At 57.0% G+C, this 25,635-nt stretch overlaps 2 protein-coding genes across 3 annotated transcripts; both read left to right on the top strand.

The window, feature by feature from the left end:
• The first annotated feature begins 1,869 nt into the window (after positions 1 to 1,869).
• FADS6 (fatty acid desaturase 6) lies at positions 1,870 to 7,300 on the top strand. 2 transcript variants are annotated; one of them, XM_048324010.1, is made up of 7 exons: positions 1,870 to 2,086; positions 2,315 to 2,667; positions 3,413 to 3,579; positions 3,835 to 4,015; positions 4,828 to 5,015; positions 5,572 to 5,751; positions 6,663 to 7,300. In XM_048324010.1, exons 1-7 carry the CDS (start codon positions 2,049 to 2,051, stop codon positions 6,810 to 6,812), a joined length of 1,257 nt encoding a protein of 418 aa, XP_048179967.1. In that variant the 5' UTR covers positions 1,870 to 2,048; the 3' UTR covers positions 6,813 to 7,300. The 2 variants fall into 2 exon arrangements, with proteins under 2 accessions (XP_048179967.1, XP_048179966.1); XM_048324009.1 differs by having other exon boundaries at positions 1,880 to 2,086; positions 2,312 to 2,667.
• Positions 7,301 to 9,856: 2,556 nt separating this feature from the next.
• FDXR (ferredoxin reductase) lies at positions 9,857 to 19,734 on the top strand. Its single transcript, XM_048323955.1, has 12 exons — positions 9,857 to 10,179; positions 10,264 to 10,361; positions 11,480 to 11,575; positions 12,761 to 12,883; positions 13,405 to 13,518; positions 14,029 to 14,130; positions 15,369 to 15,476; positions 15,689 to 15,773; positions 16,394 to 16,587; positions 16,895 to 17,066; positions 17,469 to 17,642; positions 18,323 to 19,734. The coding sequence occupies exons 1-12, from the start codon at positions 10,149 to 10,151 to the stop codon at positions 18,451 to 18,453; spliced, it is 1,428 nt and encodes a 475-aa protein (XP_048179912.1). The 5' UTR covers positions 9,857 to 10,148; the 3' UTR covers positions 18,454 to 19,734.
• The last annotated feature ends 5,901 nt before the right edge of the window (positions 19,735 to 25,635 follow it).

Below are 25,635 nucleotides of genomic sequence, written 5' to 3'. Positions count from 1 at the left end.
TGCTGTGTGCTGAAGGATTTCTGAGCCTTACACGTGTTTTCCTTGCTAAATTGGAGGTCTTTGTGTCCACGGTGCAAGGGCCAGGCCAGCATTTGCTTTGATCTCTAAGATCTCAACTGTGTCAGGGCAATGGTGTGAGTTGGTGTGTGGTGGGAAATCAGACGTAAATTGGGGTTTAAAAGTTTATTTTGGAAATGGAGCTCTGTAAGGTGGCAGATCTAGGGTTACAATCCTGAACCTGCTGCCTGTCCTGATGGCTCTGCAGACTCCTACAATTTCTGGTCTGTTGTCAGCATTGTGAATCACACCTTGGCTGTACCTTGATGGAAGAAACTCTTTTGGGTTCAGCACTTTTCCTCAGGAGCCAAAACTCAGCCTCTCCCGTGTGGTTTTCAACCCACTATTTGTTCTCTTCTCCCAGGTGGTCTCTGGTCCTGGTGGCAGCACAGAACTGAGTGATGCCATGCTGCCTCTCCCTGTGCCAGCTGCAGTGGGATCCTCATCAATCGTGTTGGTCTTGGATGTGTGGCTGATTCCCACCCCCTGCTCCTCCTCAGCTGCCACCACGTAACCGGTTCTGCCCTGCTGTGCAATGGGGCACTGCTCGCCCTTGGCCCTGCCAAACAGCACCCCCTGAGCAGGGCTGCCACCCTCCTGCCGCTGTCCCTTTTGTGGTGACATCCGAGGTGTGACAGTGAAGGTTTGTGTCTCCCAGGAGCAGCCTCAGCCGCCCCACCCGATGCACCTGTGGGTCTGACACCCTCCTCCCCCGGCCTGGCAGCACCCATGGGTGCTCTCCCAGCGTGGGCAGGTGACAAAAGCCATTCTGCTCATCAGAATGAATCGCTGGCTGGGCTTCACACACCGCCGTGATTCCTCAGCGCCCCTGGCTCTAGAAATGGTCTTTCCTAAATGAAAGCTCAGCAGGTCTCTGATGGACTCTCAGCTCTGCCCCTTTTGCAGCAGCTGGGATTTTTTTTTAATTGTTATTAATTTTTTTTTTTTTTCCCCAGAGGATGATGGCAATTCCCTGGGGCTTGGTGTAACTTGGGCGTGGGGTTTGCTTCCCTGCAAATTGTGGCAGTGATGTAGTGTTACTGGAGGTGCTGAGCCCATCCCAGTTTGGGGCTGGGATACCCTAGTGATGGGTGTAGCTAACCAGCCTTGTTTGTAGCAAATCCATAGGGATTTGATGGATGTCAATGTTCATTAAGGTTTTGGTGAATCAGTTGAGCTGATTTGAGGTTTGGCAAGGAGAAAATAACAAAGCAAGAAGAAATCCAGTGCCACAGCGAGGAACAATGCGATTTTATCTTTCCTTCATAAAGAAATAGGGCTCTAGGGGTCCTGGTCTGTGCAGGGGCATCCCCAAAGCTTTTGGATGCCTGTGGGTGGGTGGAGAACAGTGATGGAAAATGGAGGAAATTCACACAGGAATAGGTCAGAAGAGAAGAGAGACCCTGCGGGGGTCAGAGCTGGTTGCCAGAGCTGCTAGGGACAGATTTGGCGTGGCCTGGCCCCTGGCGGGTGCCCCCGGGCTCGATGTGCCCCCGGCAGAGCGGAGGGTGCTGGGCGGCTCTCAGCAGCAGCAGTTTGGGCAGGCGGGCACAGGCAGCCCCTCCTTCCCGCAGCCTGCTCCTTGCTGTGGAAAAGGTCGGTTTTCTCCCCAAAACGGCTCCCTCGTGGGACAGACAACGTTTGCTCCCTCTCCCTGGCAGAAGCGAAACCCTATCCCTGTCCTCTGTGCTCCGCTTGGGTTTCTCAGGGCTATTCCTGGCGCTTGGCTTCTTCGCCTCCAGCATTTCCAGCCTCTCTCCATCTTTTTTCCACTCCTTCCCTCCTCTGCTGCCGTCGCTTCCCTGTGGCCTCGCCGAGGGTCCTCCCCGCGGCCCCGCTGCCACGGCTGCTCCCCGAAATGGGCCACCAAGGCGGATTATTGCCATCGCTAATCTGCATTCGCCCTCCCCCAGTCCTCCCCCGCTCCTCCCTTCTCCAAATCGCAGCTGCCCTGGTGCGCGGAGCCGCACGGGCTGCCCGGCCACCCTGGGATGGCCAGCGCCGGGAGAGCCACCGAGCCAGGGCTGGCGTGAGTAGGGGGCTGTGGTGGCCGGGGTGTCCGTGTGGTGGGAGGATGGGTGGCTCCTCCGGCCGTCTCCGCTGGCTGCGTCCTCCTTGGATTGTTTGTTTTTTTTTCCATCCCTGCCCTTCCCGTGTCCTTCGGCGGCAGCAGGAGCCGGGAAGCCCGTCCGCGGTGGGTCGGGGTGCTGGGGTTGATCGTCTGGGGGTGACACCCTGCGTGGCCTCTGCTCAGCAGGGAGATGCCGCTGGAGGATGGGGACCCGGCGAGGCCGAGGGGACGGCAGGTCAACGGTGAGGTCGGCGGTACCCCCCGGCTCAGGGGGATGGGGGACCCCTCGCTCCGCGGCACGACAGCACCTGGTGGCAGCAGGACAGAGGTGATGGCAGAGGGCTGGGAGTGGGGGCCAGCACTGGGTGACGGGGACGTGACCCCCGGGGGAGCCCCAGAGCGAGCAGGGCAGCCCGAGGAAGCCCTGATGACCGAGCTCTCGGAGCTGGTGCAGAAGGTGGTGAAGAGCAGCAGCTGGTGGGAACGGCACGGTGTGGACATCAGCATCCTTGCCTGCAGCTTCCTCCTGCTCCCAGCAGGTAACCGGGCTCAGTGCCCCCCAAACCACAGCCAGGGGAGTCCCCAGGGGTCCCACTGCCTCCTCGTGACTGCTTTGTGCTGGGAGCCTGTTGGCACCTATTGAGGTTGTAGCAAAGCCACAGTAACTCCTTCACCCCGTGACTTGGTGCACCCTGACCCCACAGCGGGTGACAGTGACACCCGAGGGACAGCCTGGGGTGTGGGGACAGTGGTATCTGGGGTACAGCCTGGGCTGAGGGGATGGTGCCCAGGCAGATGTACACAGGGCAGGACGGGGGGTGATGTGTCCCACCATAGGACAGGGAAACCGTGGTGGTTTTGGTGGCAGTGGCCCTGGCTGTGGTGGGTGCAGGGGAAAACGGTTGGGCATGGGTCTCTGGCTGGAAAGCTGGGACCTTCCCTTGCTTTTGAACTCCTGGGGATGCTGAAATCCTGGCAGGGTCATGACAGCAGGGGGATCCCACATCCCAGAGCTGTGGGGTGGGATCGGGCACCTGCAGCACCTGTTGCCATCAAGGCTGGAAGTGGCCAAACCTTCAGCACAAGGGTGAGTGTGACTGGCCCAGTCATGAGGGTGATGAGGAGGCAGACTCTGACTTCTGTGGTTTAAATACCTGTAACTATGGCTGAAGAACAGGTTTAGAGCCGTGGCTGGCGTGTTTGGGTGTAGCAACACCTCCAGCCTGGCTCAGAGGGCTGCAGGACGTGCATGGCCGAGCTCCTGCCCAGCTGGTTTCTCCACAGGATTCTTGTGCCTGCGGTCAGCCCAGGCCATCCCTTTCTTGGTGGGTGTCCTCACCCTTGGCGTGGTGCATCACACCCTCACCGTCAAGGGCAGCCACCTGGCCAGCCACAATGCCTTGACTGAGTCCAAGTCCTGGGGCAAAGTGTGGGCTATCTTCTTCATTGAGGTGAGTGGGGCAGCCCCCAAAAACACCCCATCAGCTCCTTGCCGTGGTGGGGAATGTTTGGAATGGTGGGAATGGTTTCTAATGCTTAACTCTTAAAAGTCCATTTCCAGACTGGTTTGGGGTCTGTGGGGTGCAGAGCATCTCCCCATGGTGCTTCGTTATGGTTCCAGAGCATCTCCCTGGGTTCCTCCCACACAAGCCCAAGCCAGGCAGGGCCCAACCCTGGCACCACAACTTCTCTCTCTTCCCTCCCAGCTCTGCTCATCTTTCACAGTTGAGCAGGCCACCTACAACCATGTGAAGATCCACCACGGCTACACCAATGTCATCGGCCTGGGGGACTCCAGCACCTGGAAACTTCCTTTCCTGAACCGCTACGTTTACATGTTCATCGCGCCTCTCGCAGTGCCCATCCTAACCCCTCTGGTTGCACTTGGTACGTGTCCCAGGCACCTGGGGACAGGGTGCTGGGTGCAGGGAGCTTGTACTGCCCACCCCACCCAAGGGTCCTGCTTTGTTTGGAGGCATCACATTAACTACACCAGCCCCTGGAGGGACACTGGGCTGCAGGAAAGGCAGGAGATGCTGCACTTGCCCTGGGGACCCCATGTGCTGCATCTACTTTCTGCTGATGCTGAGAAAACCCTTCACCATTTCCTCTGTTGAATGTCGAAATCTCTGGCAAAAGCCATCATGAGCCTGAAGCATCCCAAATCCATTCTCCTTTAACTCAGATCTGTGGCCATAATGGGTGTCACAAGTGGGTCTCAGGTTGATCAGAGCATCACACGGCGTGTTTTATGGCTGTGTATGGGGTGGAGGTGTGGGGGGCAGGGGCCAGACATAAAGAGCTTGGGCAGGAAAGGTGATGGTGCCAGAAAACAATCAGGGAGAAGAGCCCAGAGAGCAGTAAGAGGCTGGGGAAGCAAAGCCCTCCAGGCTGCATGACCCAGCTCTGGGCAGTGCCAAATGCACGGACAATGACTTGGCAAATTGTAAGAAATGAAGATGCATCCGAGTCCCCTGAGTGATGATGCACGGCTGGATCTGCTGCTCTGGGGAGGCTCTCAGACCCAAACCCCAGCAGTTCTATAGAGTTTGGGCCAACCTGGAGGATGAGGAAAGTGAGTTCATGGGCTGGGCTGGGCTGTGGGGCTGTTGGCACACTGGGCAGCCTGGCTGCTGGAGCAGCAGTGGTGGTAAGGAAACAACACCTCTCCCATCTGCTGCCTCCTCTTCCTTGTGCAGATTTATTGAGGAATGTGGAGTGGAAAGCAGCTCTCCGGACCCTCTGCTGCATGTTTCTGGGGTTTTACTGCCACTACTGGCTCCTGCTCCACATCTCAGGCTTCCAGTCACCGTGGTCCGCCCTGCTCTGCATGCTGCTCACCCGCTCCCTCCTGGCCCATCCCTACATCCATGTCAACATATTCCAGGTAGAGACCTGAAGCTTCACGATATCCCAACAGTGCTGGAGACAGGCCAGCCACTACCCAGGGCTGGTGGCAAAGCCCTGATGCTGATGGCTGGAGCTTGTGTCATCTTAAGGCGAGTGGGTCACCTGCCTTGTGCTGATGTTGTCACTGGGAGGATCAGGCTGGTGGTGCTGGGTGGAAAGTGGTGGTCCTTGGAAAATGTCAGGGCAGATGAGTGCAAAGGGCGTGAGGATGATGTCCTCTGCAGTGGCTGGCAGGATTGGGAGGGCTGATGTGGGTTTCAGGTGGTGTTACAGGCCCTGGGATGGGGAGAGGCTGGTGGCTCTAAGTGTGGATGAGTTGGGGGAACAGAGCCTGGGAGCTCCTTGGTGGCTCCATGGACAGACAAACACAAGATGGAGTGACTTTAGGGATCAACCCAGCTCCGGGGCTGGCAGAGAGACCCCAAAATGTGGCTCTTCATGCCCACACACAGACAGAGCTGCCATTGGCTCTGCTGGGAAGAGACTGGGGAGGTGACAGGTGCCACAAGGTGCCCACCCTGCCTCTCCCACAGCACATCGGCCTCCCCATGTTCGCGGCCGACCGCAAACCCAAGCGGATCCACCTCATGAGCCTGGGTGTCCTCAACCTGCCCCGCAACGCCCTCCTTGACTGGTCCTTCGGCCACTCGCTCATCAGCTGCCACGTGGAGCATCACCTCTTCCCCAGCCTCTCTGACAACATGTGCCTGAAGGTGAGACGACCCCACAGGGTGGCTGAGAGTGCTGGGAGGTGACATGGGGATGAGACATCCACCACCTCCCGTCCCCACTGCCAGACCTGTCTGTGCTGCTCCTTCCCGTGTTGGAAAGCACTCGCTGCTTTGCCACAGCCCGTAACCCACCTCCTGCTATCCCATTCCTGTTTCTCCTGGGTTTCTGCTCCCTGCCCCTTCTCCTGGTCGCAGTTCCAGCCTGCAACAGCCTTTCAGCAGTCCAGGATCCTCCCAGTTATTCCATTGGGAAAGCATCCCCAGCACTGTGCAGTTTTTGGTTCAGACAACATCCAAGCAAACCTCCTATCACTTTGGTCATGCTCTTACTTGCTGCTCTGAGGTGTGGGGTGTGTTTAAAACGTGGGCTCTGAGCACTGCCCTGGCTGGAGGGGATCCCAAGACAGGTCCACACACCGCCCTTCAGCACAGGATCGCCATTCACTTAATGCTGTGCCCTTATTTTCAGTGCCCTTTGCTCAAGCTCACAGGGCTGGCAGAACCTACCTCCCCCAAAGGGGTGTTGCAGGGAAGGGGGTAATTAAGTCTGTGGGAACTTCCCAGTCCCATCACCGAGCTGGCTGTGTGGGCACGTGGGGATAACAATGGGTGTGAACGATGAGCATTCGTGGCTGGCTCTCATTAGAAGCCTCATTAGGGCATCTCTCCTAATTCAGAGCCCTACAAAGGCGTTTTGCCAGGGTGAACTCCCTGTGATGCTGCAGCTGGAAACCACCTTCCTCTTAATATTCACAGCAAAGATATTACAGCTGGTGCTGCCTGCTCCAGCCTAGCTTTGGGGATCGGGGATGGGTTTTCTGGGCACGTTTCAGGCACCGTGTACAAACACCAGGGCGTCCTGCACAGAGGTGATGCTGCCTTTGCCTTTGCAGATCAAACCCATCGTCTCCCAGTACCTGAAGCAGAAGAAGCTGCCCTACAACGAGGACACCTACAGCTCCAGGCTCCGGCTCTTCCTCCAGAGATACGAGGAGCTGATGGTCCACGCTCCCCCCATAACGGAGCTGGTGGGCATCCAGTGAGGACCGTGGGGGCCACAGCACTCGGGGGGCTGTTTCCCACAGGGACATGCAGCAGGGATGGTTTTAACAGGACCAACACCTCCACGAAGCCGTGGCGTAGGAAACAGCCCTCCCTGAAATTTTGCTTTTGGCTAGAAAATGGTGCACGGAGCCACTGCAGGGGGAGAGCCACATGGTGCAACACCAGGGACGGAAAAATCGGGGTCCCCCCACAGTTATTCCCAGCCAGGGCTTAGTTTTATTCACTCTGCTTTCACACCTGGGGAGAGGAAACCTCCCCCATCCGTGGGGGATGCGGCGCCACATCCAGGACATCCAGAACTGAGAAGCACCAGGATCTGTAGGATGGAGCTGCAGCTGTGTGGTCGGGGTCTCAGGGGAGGGGTGGATGGTGGGGAGGGGATTGTGTCACTGCTGCTTGTGCTTTGCCTGACTTTGGGCTAAATCAGTTGCTTCTAGGAACAGAGATTTGGCAAATTCAGCCTTAACACTGTGGGGTGGATTTCCTTTATCATTGGGTTTTGTTGCTGGTGGAAGTCTTACTGGTATCCTGTGGTACCCAGGGTAGGACTGGGGGAAAGACCCTCACCCCAAGGGTGGTGTCTGCACTGGGTTCCCAGAGGTGACCACAGACCTGGTCATTGCTGTGGCAAGGATTTATCAGGGCAATCATCTGCCAGAGGCAGGCAGGTGTCCAGGGCTTGGGAGACTTTCCCTGTTTAGGGAGGGTTAACTTTGCCCCCTGTGCTGCTGCCAGGGGCCAGGATGCTCCTGTGGCCAGTTCCAACCTCCTCTGGGAAGCTGTGTCTGGCTTTACCAGGGTCCTCTGCTGTCCCTGACCCACAAGACCGATGACAAAGTCCACCCCAGTGTCACGGTGGGGAGCTGGCAGCAGAAAGGGCAGATGGCCAAACTGGGATCAGCATGGCTTTGCTCTGAGCCTGGGGTTTTATTCCCTGGTTTGAGCTCTCCTCCCATCAGGGCTGGACCCCCACAGTCCCACAATGTGGATTTATAAGGCTGTACAAACAGATGTGTCCCAAGGCACAGGGAGGCTCTGCCCGGTCCTGGCCCGTGGCAGGGTGATTGTTGCAGCAGGCAGTCCATGGTGCTTTACCCCGCTTCTCCTCCGCCAAGACCAGGAACATCCTCAGATGCACTGGGGAAGTGTCCCTGTGATGTGAGGCTGGAGCTGGGATGGCCATGGCATTCCTGTGTAGACGATCCAGACTCAGGACAAGGAGGAGTGGCCCTGGGTCCATCCAGTGTGACCCCTTTGGCATCAGAAATGTTGAATTATTGATTTATCCTGGGCTGGTGCCCAGGGAATGCTGATGCATTGATCTGGTGGCATTGCCACCTCTCTCCAGGCCCATGTGGGTCATCGATCCAGGACATTATGAAACATCCAAAGGGCAAATTCCCATCCTTTGAGCATGGGTTAGGCTGGGTCTGTAGGTAGGGGAGCAGCTGGAGGGGTTTGACCAAACTAAATGGCCTGAATGGTCCCGGGGGTCAAAGACCCTCCCCAGAACTGCCTCCCTGATTCATCTCTCAGTTGAGCATCAGAGAAAAATTAAGATAAATGTGATGAATTAGCAGCATTCCCAGCTCCAGTGAGGGGGTGAGGGTCATTAGAGGTGCTTTTTGTTCAGGCAGGGTAATCTCAACCTCACGTGTTCCCGTTTGAGGGCACAAGATGCTCTTTTGCCCTCTCCTGCTGCAAAGAGATCAGCCCCAAATTGTGCCAAGCACTGGTGCGAGCAACAGCCCTTTTCCCGGCCGGATTTCATGGGTGTTGTTTAACGCAGTGCCATCTAAAGGCGAGCGTTTGCAGGTCCTTCAGCCAGCGGGGGACGGCCTGTGACTTGGGAAACAGGTGCATTATTCCCTGCCAGAACTGCTGGATACAGAAGTTAATGGGGGAAAGGGAGAATTCTGGGAAAAAGGAGGATTCTGACTCCTGTGATTGGAACCCTCCAAATTTAAGCGTTCGTGGATGACCTCTATGGTGATACTTGGAGCCTTCAGCCTTGCCTCTCTGGGCAGGGGGTCGATGATTGCTGTGCTGACCTGAGGATGAGGGGTTGGAGCCGTCGGAATTCCTGGTCCTCACCACAACCCCCCTGAAGGAGCAGCTGCAGAGGGAGGCACAGAGCCAGCTGCCGTTCTCAGCGTGTCTTTGCAGAAAGCCATCAACTCATTTCCAGGACCAGGAGAGAGCGTGTGGGTTTTATGACCCGTATTACAACCGCCTCCTGGCTGTAAACTCCTCATGGTCTTAATTGCATTTAAAAAGGCCCGTGAAGCACTCGCCTGTGTGCTCTGGCATCTGGCCAACTTTTAAACGTCTGCTGGGCCCGCTGAGCTGATATTTCTGGCTGGTGTGTTGTGCAGAGGCTGAACCAAGATGGGATGTGGTGCTCCTGCATGGGAGGTGTGAGCGCCAGCATTTGAAATGGGCTGAGTGATGGGGATTAAGGAGGAAATAAGGCAGAGACCATGGGGACGCTGGGCCAGGAGCTCTGTCATTTTTCCACTCTCTCTGGCGTTAATGTTTGACCCTCTATCGAAGGATGCTGTGAGTTTCTCCTGGTAAGAGCAGGGCGGCTGTGCAGCGCATGGTTAAAATCACTCTGAACTTCTTTTTTCCTCGGTTGACCTCGGCAGCTGGTCGCTTTTTTGGGTGATAAAGGGGCATAGGCAATTAGCAGCATCAGCGATGATGACGCTGCGAGAGTGCACCGGGTACCGCGGACGGCTCACCATAAAGAGCGGCGGTGCGAACGGCCGCCACTCGGCCGCTCCTTCCCCGCTCTCTATGGTATCGCCTCGTTTCCGGTCAGCCTCAATGGAAACGGCGAGCCGCCATTGGCTGTCGGTGCGGGGGCGGGGCCAGGCGGTGGCGGGGGGCGGGGTTATGCTAAGCAAGGCGCTGTCCGGCTTCACGATTGGTCGGCGGAGAGGAGGGGGCGTGGCCGGACGGGCGGGGGCGGGGCCCGGCGGCGGCGGAACCGGGTCTGGGGAGGCCGCATGTGCGAGGGGAGAGCGGGCCGGGATAACCGGGATAACCGGGGCTGTGGGCCCGGGGGGCTGCGAGAACCGCGCCCCGCAGGCCCGTGCGCCAGCCCAGGGGGGACTGAGACGCACGGGGACCCCGGTGCGCGGGGTCGGGGGTCTCGGTTCTGGCGCTCTGGAGCAGCTGACACCCCTCCGGGCACCCCGGTACCGCCGGCCCCGGCCCGGCCGTAAGCGCCAAGGCCCCTGGCCTAGGGGTGTTTCCGCCTGCCCGGGTGCGGTGCATCAACCCCGGCCGCTCTGTGCTCCGCTGCGGCCATGGCCGGCGCGAGGGGACGAGCCCCGCCGGGTGGGTGCCGGGCTGCAGGGAGGGGCTGTGCCGGCCCTGGCCGCTCCTGTGGCTTCACGCCCTGCCTGTCCTTGTGCCCTGCAGGTCTGCGGCGGTGGCTGTCCTCGCCTGCCGCGGCGCCTCGGGTCTGCGTGGTGGGCAGCGGCCCCGCCGGCTTCTACACGGCTCAGCACATCCTCAAGGTACCGGGATGGGACCTGGGCACCGAGGGAGGCATCTCTTGTGCTGCCTGGCTCTCGGCAGGTTGTGGGGTGGTTTAGTGGGCTCCTGGCCCTGCTCCAGCCGGGTCTGTGTTGTTTGTGGGGCTGCTTGGGACAGCCCAGACGCCACAAGGTCCTCCTGGGCCTCTTTGGTTGGGGTAGGTAGCGCTGCTTTCATCCCTGCCCTGTGCCTGGCCCGTCCATTCAGGATTTAGGTTGGTTGCTGCGAGTTCATTCCAGGTGATTTTTCTAGAATCAAGTAATCACCAGGAATCTGCCTCTCTCAGAGCTGTTGTCACCCAGCAGGAATGACATTACCTGTGTGTTAAAAGTGGGTGTGTAGGACCTGCTCTCCTCCCTCCTCCTTCCCCACCAGAATTAAGGCACATGGGTGGTGCTTTACCTTGTGTCTGCAAACTTCAGTGCTCCAGGCAGTCAGGTCTGTTGGGAAATGAGACCTGAACACAGAACTGGGCTGCTGGCACCCTCCAGAGATACAGCAGCTTAACCCCATCATTAAACTGTGCTGTGTTGTCTCTGGAATATGTTGGAAAATAGCTGTTACTAAGCCTCAGGGACGAATTTCAGAGCTGCTTAATCTTGGGAAGAGGCTGACTCAAAATACAAGATAACAAAAGCCTTGAAGCCAAACATCTGTCTACAGCTCTGACCCTGAGGTGACTCAGCTCAGGGCATGGGCTTCTCTACTGGGGACTGGGAGATGTCTGGCAGGCCCCCCAGCACCCAGGGTGCTGCACTGGGAGCTTCCCAGCTGGCCTGGGGGCTCTCTGATCAGCCCCCCGGGTATTGGATCCCACCAGGTTAGTGTGGAAAAGGAGCTCAGGACTGGGTAGGGACATGGAGCCCCACAAGGTGGACTTGATGGTGGTTGGGGGTCACTCTGTGCTAGACCTTGTGGTCTGAGCTGGCAGTAACAGGTGCAGCATCATCCTGCTCATGGAAAACTCTGGGCGAGGCTGTTTCTCGTTTGCTGCAGCCCCCCCTCCTGCCCTGCATTTCCCCCAGTGGCAGATGACTGTTGCTAGGCTCCTGTGACCTTTCTGTCCTCATCCCCTGACTGTGACTTTCTTCTCCCACAGCACCATGGCGGGGCCCTGGTGGACATCTATGAGAAGCTGCCTGTTCCCTTCGGGCTCGTCCGTTTTGGGGTGGCCCCAGACCACCCTGAGGTGAAGGTTGGTGCTGGCTCCCTGCCCTTGCCTGTGAATGTGGTGACAGTGGTGGGTGCAGCTGAGGTGGTCACTGTCCTTCCTGGTGCGTCAGGCTCTCTGTGACCTGGAGCTGTCACACCAGAGAGGTCCAGATCTCCTCCTTGTCCATGCCACGGACAGGTGACATGGGACACCTGGTATTAGGGCTCTGGACAGCGGGTCAGAACCAGGGGCTTGTGATGGGAGGTGCTGCTCCTGGTGCTGGTCAGCCTGGCCCAGAGCAAGGCCGAGGAGCATGGATGGGTTTCTTTGTCTCTGGGCACTTTGTACCAGCAAGATCTCACCTGCTCATTGCTGCTGCAGTTTGCCCCTCAGTCAGTACCCATTCTGGGAACACACAGATCTCCTCATGGGGGCCGTGGAGTTGGGCTGTAGGTGCTCTCCTGGGCAAGGAAAAGTTAAGCCAAAGATTTCCCGACCATTTTCCTTTGCCTGGCAGTGAGTTGTACCCAGGGGTATCTGCTGTATCTGAGCTGGAGTGGAGGAGGTTAGAAGGGTAGGACACAGGAGATCCAGACACAGCCATATCTTGCAGCAATTTCCTCTAATCCCTGGAGATCATAAGACCAAAATGCCTGGATCCCTTTGTGCTGAGAGAGGAGGAATGGACATACTGCAGATGCTGCCCCAGCTGTTACGGTGGTATCTGTCCTGTCCTGTCCTGTCCCCAGGCTGAGTCCATCTGGAGCTGCAGGGGTGGGAGTGGTGGTTTTGCTGTGTAGCCCTGATCACTCAGAAAAAGGTCTGGATGCCATCCTGGCCTGCATCCTCTCTCGAGGCTTTCAGGAAGGGCTGAGATGAGACGCTGGCAGAGGCGGTCGGGTGGGCTGCACATCTCACTTTTGGGAAGTTCTCCCCTGCAGAGGGGTTTATTTTGAGGGGCTGAATGTACTGGTAAGGTCTTGTCCTCCTCAGGTGGGTGCAACATATGGATTTTTCTTTCACAAAGGGTGGTGGAGAGTCACAGCTGTGCTTATCTTCCCTGTGAGTTATCTCTGGCTGTTGGTAGATAAGAGTCTCAGAATAGCTTGACTGGGATGAGACGGTGAAGCATCTCAAGGCTGGAGGGGATGGGGACAGGGATCTCCTGCTGGCAGTAGGCCTTGTCCCTGCCTGTGGGACATAACTCCAGGTCTGTGCTCTCTGCAGAACGTGATCAACACCTTCACGCAGACGGCGCGCTCGGAGCGCTGCGCCTACTACGGGAACGTCACCGTGGGGAGGGACGTGATGGTGCCGGAGCTGCAGCAGGCCTACCACGCCGTGGTGCTGGTGGGTGCCCACCACCTTGGTGCCCCAGGGGTCCTGGGAAAGGTCTGCAGGGTTATTCCCCACTAGGATCTTGGGAAGAGTGTTTGGGTGAAGTGTTTCTGGGTGCCCTGTTATCATGGGAAACTCTTCCCAGCCTTGGGACAGCTCGGGGATTGTCCGAAGTCCTTGCAGGGGGAGTGTGTGCTGGAGCTTGGCATCGAGTGCAGGCCTCTGAAACCTCTCCCTATGCTGGCCAGTGCTTATTTCAGCCTGCCATGCATTTGTCCTTGCTGCTCAGTCCTCAGCTTGTCATGCTCTGCCTTGGACCAAGGACGTCAAATTTGGCTCTGGAGCCCAGGATGATGAGGTGGATGAAGCCCCTCTGCTTGGGCTGTGTTTAGCCCTTCCATTGAGTATCCCAGCCCTTGGCATGGGATATCACAGCCATGCAGCGACCCTGGCAGCAGCTGGAAGGGGAGATTTGTGTTTTGGTGTCCAACCCTGCACATGGTGACATCTCTGACTGTCTGCTCCCTCCTCAGAGTTACGGTGCTGAAGACAGCCGGGTCCTGGGGATCCCAGGGGAGAACCTCCCTGGTGTTTATTCAGCCCGAGCCTTCGTGGGCTGGTACAACGGGCTGCCCGAGAACCGGGACGTGAGTACGGCCCTGTGCTTCCCTGCCCTTCCTCCCATCCTTCTTCCCATCCCAACGCAGGCATTCAGCTCCAGATTAAGTCCTGAAAGGCCTGCAATTGGAAAAGATTAGCAGGAGCCATGTTAAATCCTTCTTAGATGGTAGAAATGTGAACAATTTGCACATCAGTGAGAGCGGATTAGCTGGCTCTGCACGTTGGCAGCACATTTTGGCAGGGCCAGATGGGAACCTGTAGGGGTGATGCTCTGCTTCCTGAGGAGGCTTTTTGGCCAAAACAGCTCCTGCTCCCAGGAGAGCAGGCAAGGTGGGAAGAGGGATCGTGTGGGGTGCCTGGGGCGGCTCTGTTGCTATGTCTGCTTGGGGAGGAGGCTCGTGTGGAGTTTCCCCATCTGCATCACCTCTTTCTGAGGCAAAGCAGCGTGGAAGGGAATTTGGGTGGTAGGAGCGGGTCTAAAGGGCTGGACATCATGGAGGCCATGTGGATTCAGTCACAGCTGGGTCTCCCCACAGCTAAAGCCTGACCTGAGCTGTGAGACGGCGCTGATTCTGGGTCATGGCAACGTGGCACTGGACATTGCCCGGATCCTCCTGTCTCCACTGCAGCTCCTCAGGGTGAGTGATGGGTCCTCTGCACCATGAGGGCAGCCCAGGCCCCAAATTCCCTCCCTGCTGGGTGGCTGCTGGCTCCCACCCGTCTCCTGGTCAAAGACAGACTCCCCTGCCTTTGGGATCTTTCCCCAGGGAAGGCTGCTGCCTCTCGGGTGCACCCATGGATTCACAGTCTGTAGGGAGTGATCCAAGGCTGTGGCCATGCCTTGGGTGATGCTGCAGAACCCTCTGGATTGCTCTTCTGGCATCCAAAAAGTTGGAAATCGAGCATCATCCCTTGCTTTCCCATGAGAAGCAAAAGAGGAGCCGCTTTCCCTCTTCTGCCACCAAACTGGAAACTTCTGCTGGGGTTATCTTTTCCTACTGGAGCTGAGGGCAGCAGTCTGGTTTCAGCTGGTGGCACTGGGCAGACTGGGGCACCTCATCCCTACAGACAGCTGGGAGCTGGTGTGCACCAGCTGCTGCCCCAGATGTTGGCAGCAAAGGCTCTCCCTCTGGGAGAAATGCCACGAGGTTTGTTATAGCTTTGCAACAACTTCCTGTATTAATATCTAAATTAATTTAAAAAAAACCCCCAAACTTGGAGGTTCTGCCAACCAGTGACTAAAGCCAGCTGGGAGCTGTGCTGCAAAAGACATGGCACTGGAATGAGTGCCAGGGTGGGCAGGAATGGTTTATCCTGGTTACCTGGTGTCCCTCCCATCTTGTTTTCTCTGGAAAAGATCGTGCAATCTAGATAAACACACATGACTGAAACAGAGCACAGGATTTCTGTGAGGTTCCAGTGCCAGGTTGAGGCCTGGCCGTGCTTGTGCTGGAGCTGCCTGGGGCAGGCAGGTGGTGATTTGAGCTGTGGGTTGCAGCTGGTTTCAGGCAGAGCCTGTATATCCTGAGCTGGGAAGTCACCTAACAGCATCTGCAGGCACCTCAGAATGGAGCTCACTGGAGGGCTTTGCTCTGTTAGCCCCAAGGTGAACCTGCTGGGTGGATCCCCCGAGGCAGTCAGGGAGTGCTGGCTCGTTACCTCTGGTGCATTATGGCCTCAGAAGGAACATTCAGTGATGAGGGACCAGCTGTGCAAATAGCTCTGTGCAAAGGGAGATGACTTGTTTCCCGTCCTCCCCGGGCTCTCTGCATGCACAGCCAGCTTTTCTGCTGATTTTTCACCTTCAGAGGCTGTGCCTTCCCCCCAGCTCCCTCCAGATCTGCCCTCGTCCCACTCTGCCGTCTCTGTTTTGCAGAAGACAGACATCACTGACAGCTCCCTGGCAGCTCTTGCCTGCAGCAAGGTGAAGCGTGTCTGGCTGGTTGGGAGGAGGGGACCTCTCCAAGTCGCTTTCACCATCAAGGTGAGGCTGGAGGTGCTGCTGTTTCCCAAAGTTGAGCCCCAAACTGCTCGTCTCTGGTGGGGAGAGGTGGTTTGAGGGTGGGTGTGGATCCCAGGCATCCTCCTTCCTGCACCCATTTCCTGGCTCCTAGCCTGGACTGCTGAGGGAGGGGCTCTGGGGCTGTTGGATGTCCTCTCTGCTGGAGGTAACATTTTCCTGCCCACAATTCCCAGGAGCTGCGGGAGATGATAAACCTGCCTGGTGCCAGAGCTGTCCTGGACCCTGCCGACTTCACAGGCCTCGAAAATGCTGTTAAAGGTGAGGGAAGTGTGCCATGCTCCTCCAGACAGGGAATCATCTTGGCAGGCGAGCATCCAGGAGCGATCTGGAGGTGCTCAGAGTGCACATCAGAGAATCTCTTGTCCTCTGCTTAATGCCTGGCTCGTGCAGGCTCAGTGACCATGGTGTGTCACGTCCTCAGAGTGCCAGGAGGCACCAAGACAAGGGAACATTGTGTATCTCTGTTTGTGCAGCCACTCAGTGCTTACAACCTGAGTGATGAGGGCAGGAGACTCAGGAGGGCTGAGGGAACCTTGCAGGGGAGATCCCAAGGCTGTTGATTTAAGAGTTTCCTGTAAACCTAAAAAGAAAACACTGAGTTCAAGGGTGTCCAGAGACCTGCTCTTCTCCACAGGCTGCTGCCTCCAAGCACGAGCAAGACAGGAAATTGCAGACTTTGATTTGTGTGTCCCACTGGCCTCAAGCCTCAGGAGGTCCCCTGGTCACTTTGCCTTGCAGTTTGTCATCTCAAAGGTGTCAGACTCCCACCAACATGACAGACTCACATACTGACACTGCCCTGACACAGCCTTGGCCCTGTGCTGTGTCCCGAGGGGCTTTTGCTGATTCCTGTTGCGACGATTTCTCTCTTTTCCTAGATTCTCCCAGGCCCAGGAAGAGACTGACTGAGCTGATGATCAAAACAGCCCTGGATAAGCCAGTGGAGGTGCAGGAAGGGGCAGCAGCCCCTCGGGCGTGGGGGCTGAAGTTCCAGCGCAGCCCCCAGGAAGTTCTGCCCAGTGCTGATGGGAGGAGGGCGAGGGGCGTCCGCATGGCCCTGACCCGCTTGGAGGTACCAGGGGGGCTGGTGTGGCCCTGGGAAGCTGGGATGGAGCAGAACACTGTTGCATCCCTTGGGAATCCCTCCAAGGACAGCTCTGTGTTCCCTGTGTGGCTGGAGTGGCCTCTGGCAGGCTCTCAGGGGATCTGGTACCAACAAGAGCTTCTGGTACCACCAGGAGTTTTTCCACAGGGAGCTCCTTCCCTGATGCTGCTTTTAGCAAATACCCAGGGGTCAAAGATGCCAAGGGGGACTGGAGGGGGCTGCTGCTCTGCAGTGGTGACTGGGGTGGTCAGCAGCCTTTTCCTCCCTCTCCCAGGGCTCGGGTGACTCTGCCAAAGCCATTCCCACTGGAGATGTGGAGGAGCTGGAGTGTGGGCTGGTGCTCAGCAGCATCGGCTACCGGAGCCTGCCACTGGACCCGGCTGTCCCCTTTGACAGCCAGCATGGGGTCATCCCCAACAGCTCGGGCAGAGTGGAGGGTGTTCCAGGTCTGTATCCACAGGGATTTGCATGGGACATGCTGAGCACAGCGGGTGGGTTGGGAGCTTTGGGGTGGGAAGTTCATTCACCAAGGGGATGGATATTGCACACCTTAGAGGGTGGAAGCTGGGGAAATGCTGCCTCCATCAGGGGTTAAGAGCTGGCCACTCTCCATCTCTTTTTAGGGTTGTCTGGTTTAACACAGGGGGGTTTTACTGGATGCTGTTAACTGAAGTGACACAGCCCACGCAGCTGCTTAGTGCTGATCTGCAGGCACACAGATTCCTGCCACAGCACTGTCTAAGGGTCTGTTCACACCACCAAGGTGGGGAGCAGGGCAAGGACTTGCAGCCAGAAGGGTCTGAGGGCATGTGCTGACCCCAGCCTGGCTGCTCCATGTGCCCCTGCAGGTCTGTACTGCAGCGGGTGGGTGAAGAGAGGACCCACGGGCGTGATCATCACCACCATGAACGACAGCTTTGACACTGCCCAGTCTGTGCTGGAGGATCTCCAGCGAGGTGTGCTGGATATATCCCCCTCCAGAGAAGGCTTTGGGGTCGTGGAGAGCATCCTGCGCAGCCGAGGTCAGTGCAAGGCTTGGTAGCAGCCAGCAGGAGGGTTCAATGCAGCCAGACTCCTCCTGGATCTGTGAGGGAGCAGAGTCTGAACCATGGGAATGGATTTTGCTGCTGTTTCGATGTTCCAAAACCCAGGGAGAACAGGACTTGAATTTTCTCAAATATCTGTGTCATTGCTAAGGTTAATGACCACTTTCTGGGAAGGGCCATTAAAAGCAGCACAGACCTTGGGTAAAATGTCACTGTCAGCTGCCGAGACAGTGAGCTATTGCTCTTGAGTGGTTTTCCTAGTAATCCTTCCAAGCAAGTTAGGGGAAAGATTAAAATGCCCAGGAGAGTAATTTCTTGTAGCCGTGTTTAAAGACATTCAATTAAAGTGTGTGTGTGTTTTGCCTCTTAAACTGTCTGAGGTTTAACAGTGAGCTGGAAGCATTTTGTCCCCTGAGGTGGTTTGTGCTTGCAGTTGTTACGGCTCACAAAGGTCTGACTGATCCGAGCCGACTGGAACCTGCCATCCCTCTCCTTGTGGCGTTAGAAATTATTTCTCCTTTGCGAGGCTGAGCTCTGACACCGTGTCGGAAAAGGGCAGCTCTGCTGCCACATCAGGGCCCTGCCAACGGGGAGGTGAGGCTGAACTTGTTCTCACCTGGTTAAGTTCTCTCTCCTGTCTCTCACCATCACCCCAGGGGTCCGTCCTGTTTCCTTCTCGGACTGGGAGAAGATTGATGCTGCTGAGGTGGCAAGAGGCAAAGCTGCTGGCAAACCCCGGGAGAAGATCGTGGATCCTGCGGAGATGCTGCGGATCATCGGCCACTAAGGCAGCAGTGGTGGGAACGTGGCACTGCTCCATCCTGGGGCAACACCAGTGGGTCATGAGCAGAGCCTGGGAGCCCAGGGCTTGTGCCTGGGGCTGGTGGTGGCTCCAGAGGGGTGTGTGACACTGAGGCCTCTCTGGTAATGATGAACTCTGGGTTCCCAAAATCTCAAGACCTGAGGCTGCTGGCTGGCCCCACATCCCTGCAGCCAGCTGCCATTCCTGGGGGTGATTCTTGTCGTGTCCTTGGAGCATTAATGAATCATGTACTGCAGGTGAGGGGAGGTGTGTGTGCACCTGGGGGACTCCTGGCCAGCCACTTTCCCGTGGCAAGTCGCATGGAGAAGCTTCCCTGTGTCTTGCTGCCTCCCCTTTAGCCACCAGCCAAATGGCTTTGTTGCCTTGTCATTTGTGCCAGAGCAGGCATCTTTTAATAATGATTGTATTTTTAAATAAACCATTCCAGGGAAGCCAAAACAGACCTGCTACTTGAGTCTGGCTTCTTTGTCTGCCACTGCCTTAACCTCGGAGCAGCCTCTAAGTGCTGCAGCTCCTGCAACATCCCAAGGCAAGGCAGCTCCGGGTGCTCTCCACTTGTGAGCTCTACACAGGCAGAAAAGGGCATTAATTTGCTTTCTGCTTCCCACAGTTAAATCCTGGGTTCTGTCTTATGGGGTAGGTTGGGATAACAAGCATGTAATTGCTTTGTTCTGGATCAGGAGGGGTCCTGTGTCCATCAGTACCTGCCAGTGCTGACTGGTGCAAGCAGTGCCTTGAGCTCTTTGTCTCCTTTCACTGGTGAGGTTATTTTTCTGGCCTGTGTGTTTTGAAGCTTATTAAATGCTTCTCTTAGCCCAGATTGCCTACAGTGACGGTGTCAGGTTTTAAGCCAGATTACAAGCCGTGAGCTGTAATCTCTTCTTTATCCGTGGCGCAGGGGCAGCGTCAGCGGGGCCCCTTCCCTGGCTGTCCCTGACCCCCCCCGTGCTCCCCGCCAGAGCACTGCAGGATTGCAACCCCTCCTCCCTGGCCTGTGGAAATGGTGACGGTGGCAGTGGCTCTGTGATGGAGGCAGAGGGTAAACCCACCTCAGCCCAGCCCTCTCTCATGGCAGAGGACTTGCCCACAGGGCACTGTTCTCCCACCTCATCTCTGTCTCGACTCAAGGAAGGGAGATCTCTGACTTCTCCCTATTTAAATCTCATTTGCAAGCTCATTAAGAAACTCAGGAAATGTGATAATGGGAACTCGTACTCAAACGTGCAATAAAGCTTTTGTGGAACAGCTGCTTGTGTGATGTGGCTCTCCTTACGTCTCGCGGCTGATGCAGTCCTAATGCTGAACTCCTGAGCAGGAGATTACATCAGTGCTGGTTTCTGAGGTGATTCAGAGCTTTGGCAAGGGGGGTGTTGAGGTGAGGGGGGCTGCACCTATCATGGGGAGCAGCAGTTCAGGTTGACAGCCCAGCCAGGAATGTGATGGCAAAGGGGTTGTTGTGGCTGCATCAAATCTGAAGGTTTTGGGAAGAGAGAAGACGGCTCCTCCCCAGGGTTTTCTTCCACATCGCCTTGAATGTTGATGCCAGGGTGCTTTTGTAGCCTTGGTAAAGGCCACCGTGCTCGCGCTGAGCCCGGCGCACGGCTGTTCCCAAGCTGAGGATGCTTCAGGGTGGTTTTTGGGCTGTGATAACAGATTAATGGGAGTGTCTGTCCTTGCTGAGCTCAGTGACCTTGCTCAACCCTGAACTTGGCCAAGGCCCTGGGGTTAATGCTGGTCTGTGGGAAAACCATGGGATGATGAAGGTCAGTGAAGGACAGGGGACTGAGCCTCATGGGCAGAGGGAGGATGGTTACAATCGTGTAAATTCTTATTCAACACCTCCAGCTCCCCTTCCTCTGCCGCCTACGCTCCCAAGTCCCAGCCCCGTGTCCCGGTTTTTCCAACCTCCCCATCGCGCTCCCTGCTCTCCATCCTCCTGGGGGCAGCGGGATGCATCCAGCACCGGGAAGGGAAGGTCCCTGTCCCCGGCCGCCGTGTCGTTAGATGGCGCTGGGAGGCCGTACCGGGGAGCGGAGGGGCAGGGAGGGCAGGGGGGTGACCTGGTACCCCCGGGCCGGGGGGGTCTCAGCGCTCCTGCTGCCCGCCGGGGCTCCGGGCAGCCTGGGGGGCTCTCGCAGGCTCCCGCTCGCATTCGGGTTCTGCTTTTAGGCATGAATAACCTTGTGTTTGCTCCAGGTGTGTCCCCACCGCGGAGGTGAGAGAGGGCAGCCTCGCTGGGCAGCCGTCCCCTCGCCCTCCGCTCTCCCGAGCTGCCAGAAGAGCAGCTCCAAGGCAATTTTCTGACGCAGGTGAGGAGCTGGGAAGGCGATGCTGTGACTGACACCCGTCTGCTGTTGGAAAGAGGCCTGAAAGTCTTCGCTGCCAGCTCTGCATGTGGATTGCCCCGCTCGGATGAGTTATGGCTCAGCTTAGCTTTAATGAGGCTGCACAAAGCTGCTGGAGGTCAGCATCTGGTGAGCGATAGCCTGGATGAGCAGGCCATGGCTCCCTGCTCCGTGCTCTCCTTGCTGTCTGTGTGCTTCTCCGGGCTGGCTGTGGGGCACAGCTTGTCACACTGTGGGCTGATGCCATGGTTTCGTTGGGGTCTTTGCAACTTCTTCTTGCTGCTTTGCACTGCCGTGCCTCAGTTTCCCTGTCTGAAAGACTGTCCAGGCAAGCTCTTCGTTGCCCGTGGGCTCCTGCCTTGGAGTAGCACATCCCAGTCTGACACATCCCAGAAGCTCCTGTTGATGCTGCATTTTCCAATCACTCCCAGAAGACAAGTGCAGATCTCTCACTGGCTTTGCTAGTTGACTGCCTGCTGAAGTTGGCCTTTTCCAACGAGTATTTAGAGCCAATGAAGCAGGAGGTTTCCTGCGCTCTGGAATAAGGGAAGAACCAGCTTGAGTTGGATCTCTGGCCTGGCACTGAGGTGGTGTGTTGCTCTTTAAAAGCCAGCTCACGCGACCAGAAAAATGGTTGAAAAGGCTTTTCCCCAGCGTGGCTAATACACGATTTCCCAGCCCCATCCCCGGAGCTGGCGTGGCGCAGAGGCCGTGTCCGGCTGTACGCCGGCCCCTCGCCCCGTGAATCACCGAATTGCGGCACCCGCTGCCGGGAGCCCGGGCGAGTCCGTCTGCGCCGGGGCCTCGCCGGGAACAGATGGCTCCGGAGAGTGCTGACTTCAGCGCCTTGGCTGAGCACAGCACCGGCCCCTGCCTCAACCCACCCTCACTGCTTGCTCTCCCGGGCACATCCCTCATGTTCTTTTCTCCTCCAGATCCATCCCCAGCCCTGGGCAGGGGTGGAGAACATGTTGGCATACCAAGCTGCGGGGTCGTTTGAGCGGGATACCAACCCCACTGTGCCCAGGAAGTCACTTCACGCCAGGGACATCATCATCCCTTCTCCCAGAGGACCCCAAGCATGTCCTTGACTCCAGACCCACCAGAGGCTCATGGTTTCCACTCTCAGTCTTACAGATCCAGCCTTGCCAGGGTTCTGCACTTGCCAAAGTCTTGCTTGTGGTTGAAGGGTTGTGCAGGGTCGGGTAGAGGTGCTGTAAGCCCAGATGTTTTCCCTCTGCTTGGGATGAATTACTTTGGAAATTGGGACTGCATGAGCCCATTTCCCAAGGTCAAGAGAGGAGCAGAGGTGTAGGAGATGTTTCCAAGCAGCTGTTTCCAGGAGTTATTTAGGGATACGACAGAGGCAAATAAAGTTGTTGGCGGGTGATGGCTGGTTACGCCCCAGAAGGAAGCGATTTCCTCCCTTCCTGGGAAATTTCCATTTCCAGCAGCTTTGTCTGCCTTATCCCCAACCTCTGGGGCAGCCCTGCAGGCACACAACACCCCAGGGGGAGGAATTATCCCTGCAGGGATGAAACCATCCCTGTTTATTTTTGCTCCCTTAATTACTGTGAGGGTAGGACATGGTGGCAGCAGAGCAGAGCTGTGCCAGATCGGAGCTGCGCCGGATCCGTGCCAGACATGCATCGTGCACAGCACCATCCTCGTGACTTCTGTCCCACCTTTCTCCTTGCTCCACTCTCTGCCTTGATTGTTTTTATGGCTGCTGGGGATCCAAGACACTGGCCAGCTCTGTGTGATTATTTAAACACTGAAGCCCTGAATTCTCTAGGGGATGGAGCAGATAGGGGAGGTGGGGAAGGAGAGGTGGTCCTGTCAGCTCAAGGTGGCACAGGGTGGAAGAAGGTGATCTACACCTATGTTTACTTCTTAAGTGAGACCCAGCAGGACAGGGTCAGGTGGGTCCAGGGATAGGAGCAGCTTGGCTCAGATCTTCTTAATTTTCGGCCAGACTTCTTGGGAAGGGGAGGTTGGCAGCCAACAGGAAGGATTGGGATGGATGCAGGACCGGGACAAGTGCAGGGCAGGGAATGGGTGTAGGTCCATGGCCAAATCTCATGTGTCACAAGTGTCACCAGCAAGACTCAGCTCTGGCAGAGGGACCTGTGGGCATCTGATGTCAGATGCCATTAGTGGGATGCAGATGCCTGTGGGGACAGCCCAAGAGGGCTGTGTCACCCAGATGCCACCCTGCCTTTCCAGGGACAGCTCTGGCTTTGTGCTGGCAGTGCACAGACTCAGGTCCTTCCCCAAGTCCTGGTTTAGGATGCACATGGGTTAGAAACCTTCAGCTGACTTTCTCCTAGGAACAGGAGGGTGATGCTGGGGTTTGCCCCACAGAGCTGGAGAGACCAAAGCCTTGGTGTGTTGCTCTCGTGGCTGGGGATGTGCCCTGGGGTGGATGCTTTGAGTAGGGTCTGGGGTGCAGGTTTATGCTGGAGGTGGGGGCTCCCAGAGGCTCTGCCAGGCTGGAGTTCTGGGGGAACCAGAATGGAGGGGGCTGGGCCAGGCTGTGGGGCTTTTCCCCAGTTTAGGATGTGGGATGCCAGTGGGGTTGCCGTGGGTTCTGAGGAGTCTGCATGGAGCCCAGGGCACTTCTCTGACTCTGGTGCTGGCCTGGATGGGCCAGTGCAAAGCTGGACAAACATCAGGGTCCCAACACGACCCTTCCACATTCCTCTTGCTCCCCTGGCCCAGCTGCCAGCGAGCTCTTCCCTGCAGGAGGTGGCTGCACACCAGGAGCTGTCGGAGCACAGTGCCTTGCATTTATCAAACTGCTTACAGAGCCTCCTGCAAGAGGAGATGCCAGGGAAAGGTAACGAGGCAGTGGAGAAGCTGGCTGAGCTCCCTTTTGCTGAGACTGTGCCGTGGTTAAGGGACAAGCTGGGATGCCGAGGGTCACACACTGGGGCACTACCACAGCAGTGGGAGGGAGGACGAAGGTGGAGACAGGCACTTTGTGCCCGTGCTGTCGCCACCCAGCCCAGAAAGCTGGGCAAAGAGGGCACAGCATCCCCTGAGAGAGTGGCACCAAGGGGCTGGGGAAGCAAGAGGAAAAGTGCAGTTGCATTTCCTGGGGCTGTGGGCTTCATCTTGGGATGCTATTGGTGCTTGTGTTTCAACCTGGACTTTTGTAGCCATCAGGGCACTTTTAAAAAAATATAAAAAGGACTTTAGGTGTTTAAATGCACAAATGAATTATTTTGATGATGCAGAACAGCCCCCACAGGCTGCATCGTGTCTGGTGGCCCAGACCCAGCAGCAGGTTGGATTTGGGAATTCACTGCATTTTCCCAAAAAAAAAATGTTGGGGGTTTTTGTTTTTTAAGACATTGAAGGACTTGGCCAGGAAAGCTGCAAACCTGGAGTTGGGCTCTCGGTGCAGCTGCTCACTCTGAGCCACTGGACCCAGTGGAGAGGAGATGTGGCTGGGGGGCCTGGCATGAGAGTGTCACCACCAGTCCTTGCCCTCCACTGCTTGTCCCCACTGCAGACACCTTCCAGCTGTGCCCAGGTGTGCACCAGACTTGGGGTTGTCTCTGTCTCACATGTGGGGGTTGGGCTCGGATGGGGATCAAATGTCCCATGGGATGGGGATGCTGGGGTGTCATGGATGTGATGGTGGAGCTGCGTATTATCCCAGGTGTGGGGTTGCTGTTGCCCCCCTCAATCCACCTGGAAGCTCTGCTGGGAAATATTTGTGAGCCAAGACCCTCTGAGGGATCCAGTCCAGGGAGCAGCCACTCCTGGGAGAGATAGATGAAGACCCTGAGCTGCTGGAGAAGCAATAAATGTGTGGGAACAGCTCAGTGCTTCTATGCCAGCCCCAAGGAACCAGATCCCTGGGAAGCTGATCCCCCAGGCCCTGTCACACTGGATCATGAAGGCAACAGAAAGGGTTAAATGCAGCCGCTGCCTCCTTCAATGTTAAACCCAAGATCGGCCCTTTTGTAGTCCTAGGAGAAGAATTTGAGGCATTGAGGACCTGTTGCCTACCCTTACATCTCTCTCAGGGCAAGAGAGGGACAATGCTGCCAGAATCAGGCAGATGTGGGCAGCCTGATGCTGGGGGAGCAGGACACGGCCAGCAGGGATCCAGGACAGGATAGATCCTGCATCCCCCATTGCCCCGAGCCCCCACACTGCAGCAGCCTCAGAGATTTGGCTGAGCTCTCCTGCAGAGAGAGCGGGTGCTGCTTTACAGGGATTAAAATGTAGCCTTAGATGCATTTTTCTCTTCAATTTTTTTTGGCACCTCTTCCATCCCCAGGGTGCCCTGAAGGCACCCACAGCACCTGGGCAGAAGGTGGCCAGGCTGTCTCAGGGACTAGGAGTGTGTGTGGAGGTCCTGCATCAGGCAGCTCATGGCTGAGGACAGACAGAAGGTTTTTAGGCAAGTTGAAACCTCTCTGGAAACGGCCTCTCCAAGCCCAGCAGCCACAAGGACGCTGTTGCAGGTGGCTGCAGTGCCAGTCTGGGTGGCAGACACCCAACCGCCCACTTGGGTGACCCTGTCCTGGAGCCAGGCGTCTGTCCCTGGGGAAGGCAGAAGCGCAGTGCCTGGGCTCTGTTGAGAGGGCAGCTGCTCTCGGGGTGATGCCCAGTGTTTTGGTGGCTCTGAGCCGGGACATGAGGAGGTTTGGGAGAATCTGCCCCCCACAGTGTGGTCTGAGTTGGGCTCTAACTCCTGCCAGGTCCTGCCAGAGCCGTAGTCCCTTTGCCCGCAGACAGTGGCTCGTTTTGGGGCAGAGTGGGCACCACCCAGGGACAAGGGAGC

This window comes from Corvus hawaiiensis, chromosome 19 (assembly GCF_020740725.1).
Source record: "Corvus hawaiiensis isolate bCorHaw1 chromosome 19, bCorHaw1.pri.cur, whole genome shotgun sequence".
Classification (NCBI taxonomy): domain Eukaryota; kingdom Metazoa; phylum Chordata; class Aves; order Passeriformes; family Corvidae; genus Corvus; species Corvus hawaiiensis.
This window is presented reverse-complemented; position numbering and strand designations above follow the sequence as displayed.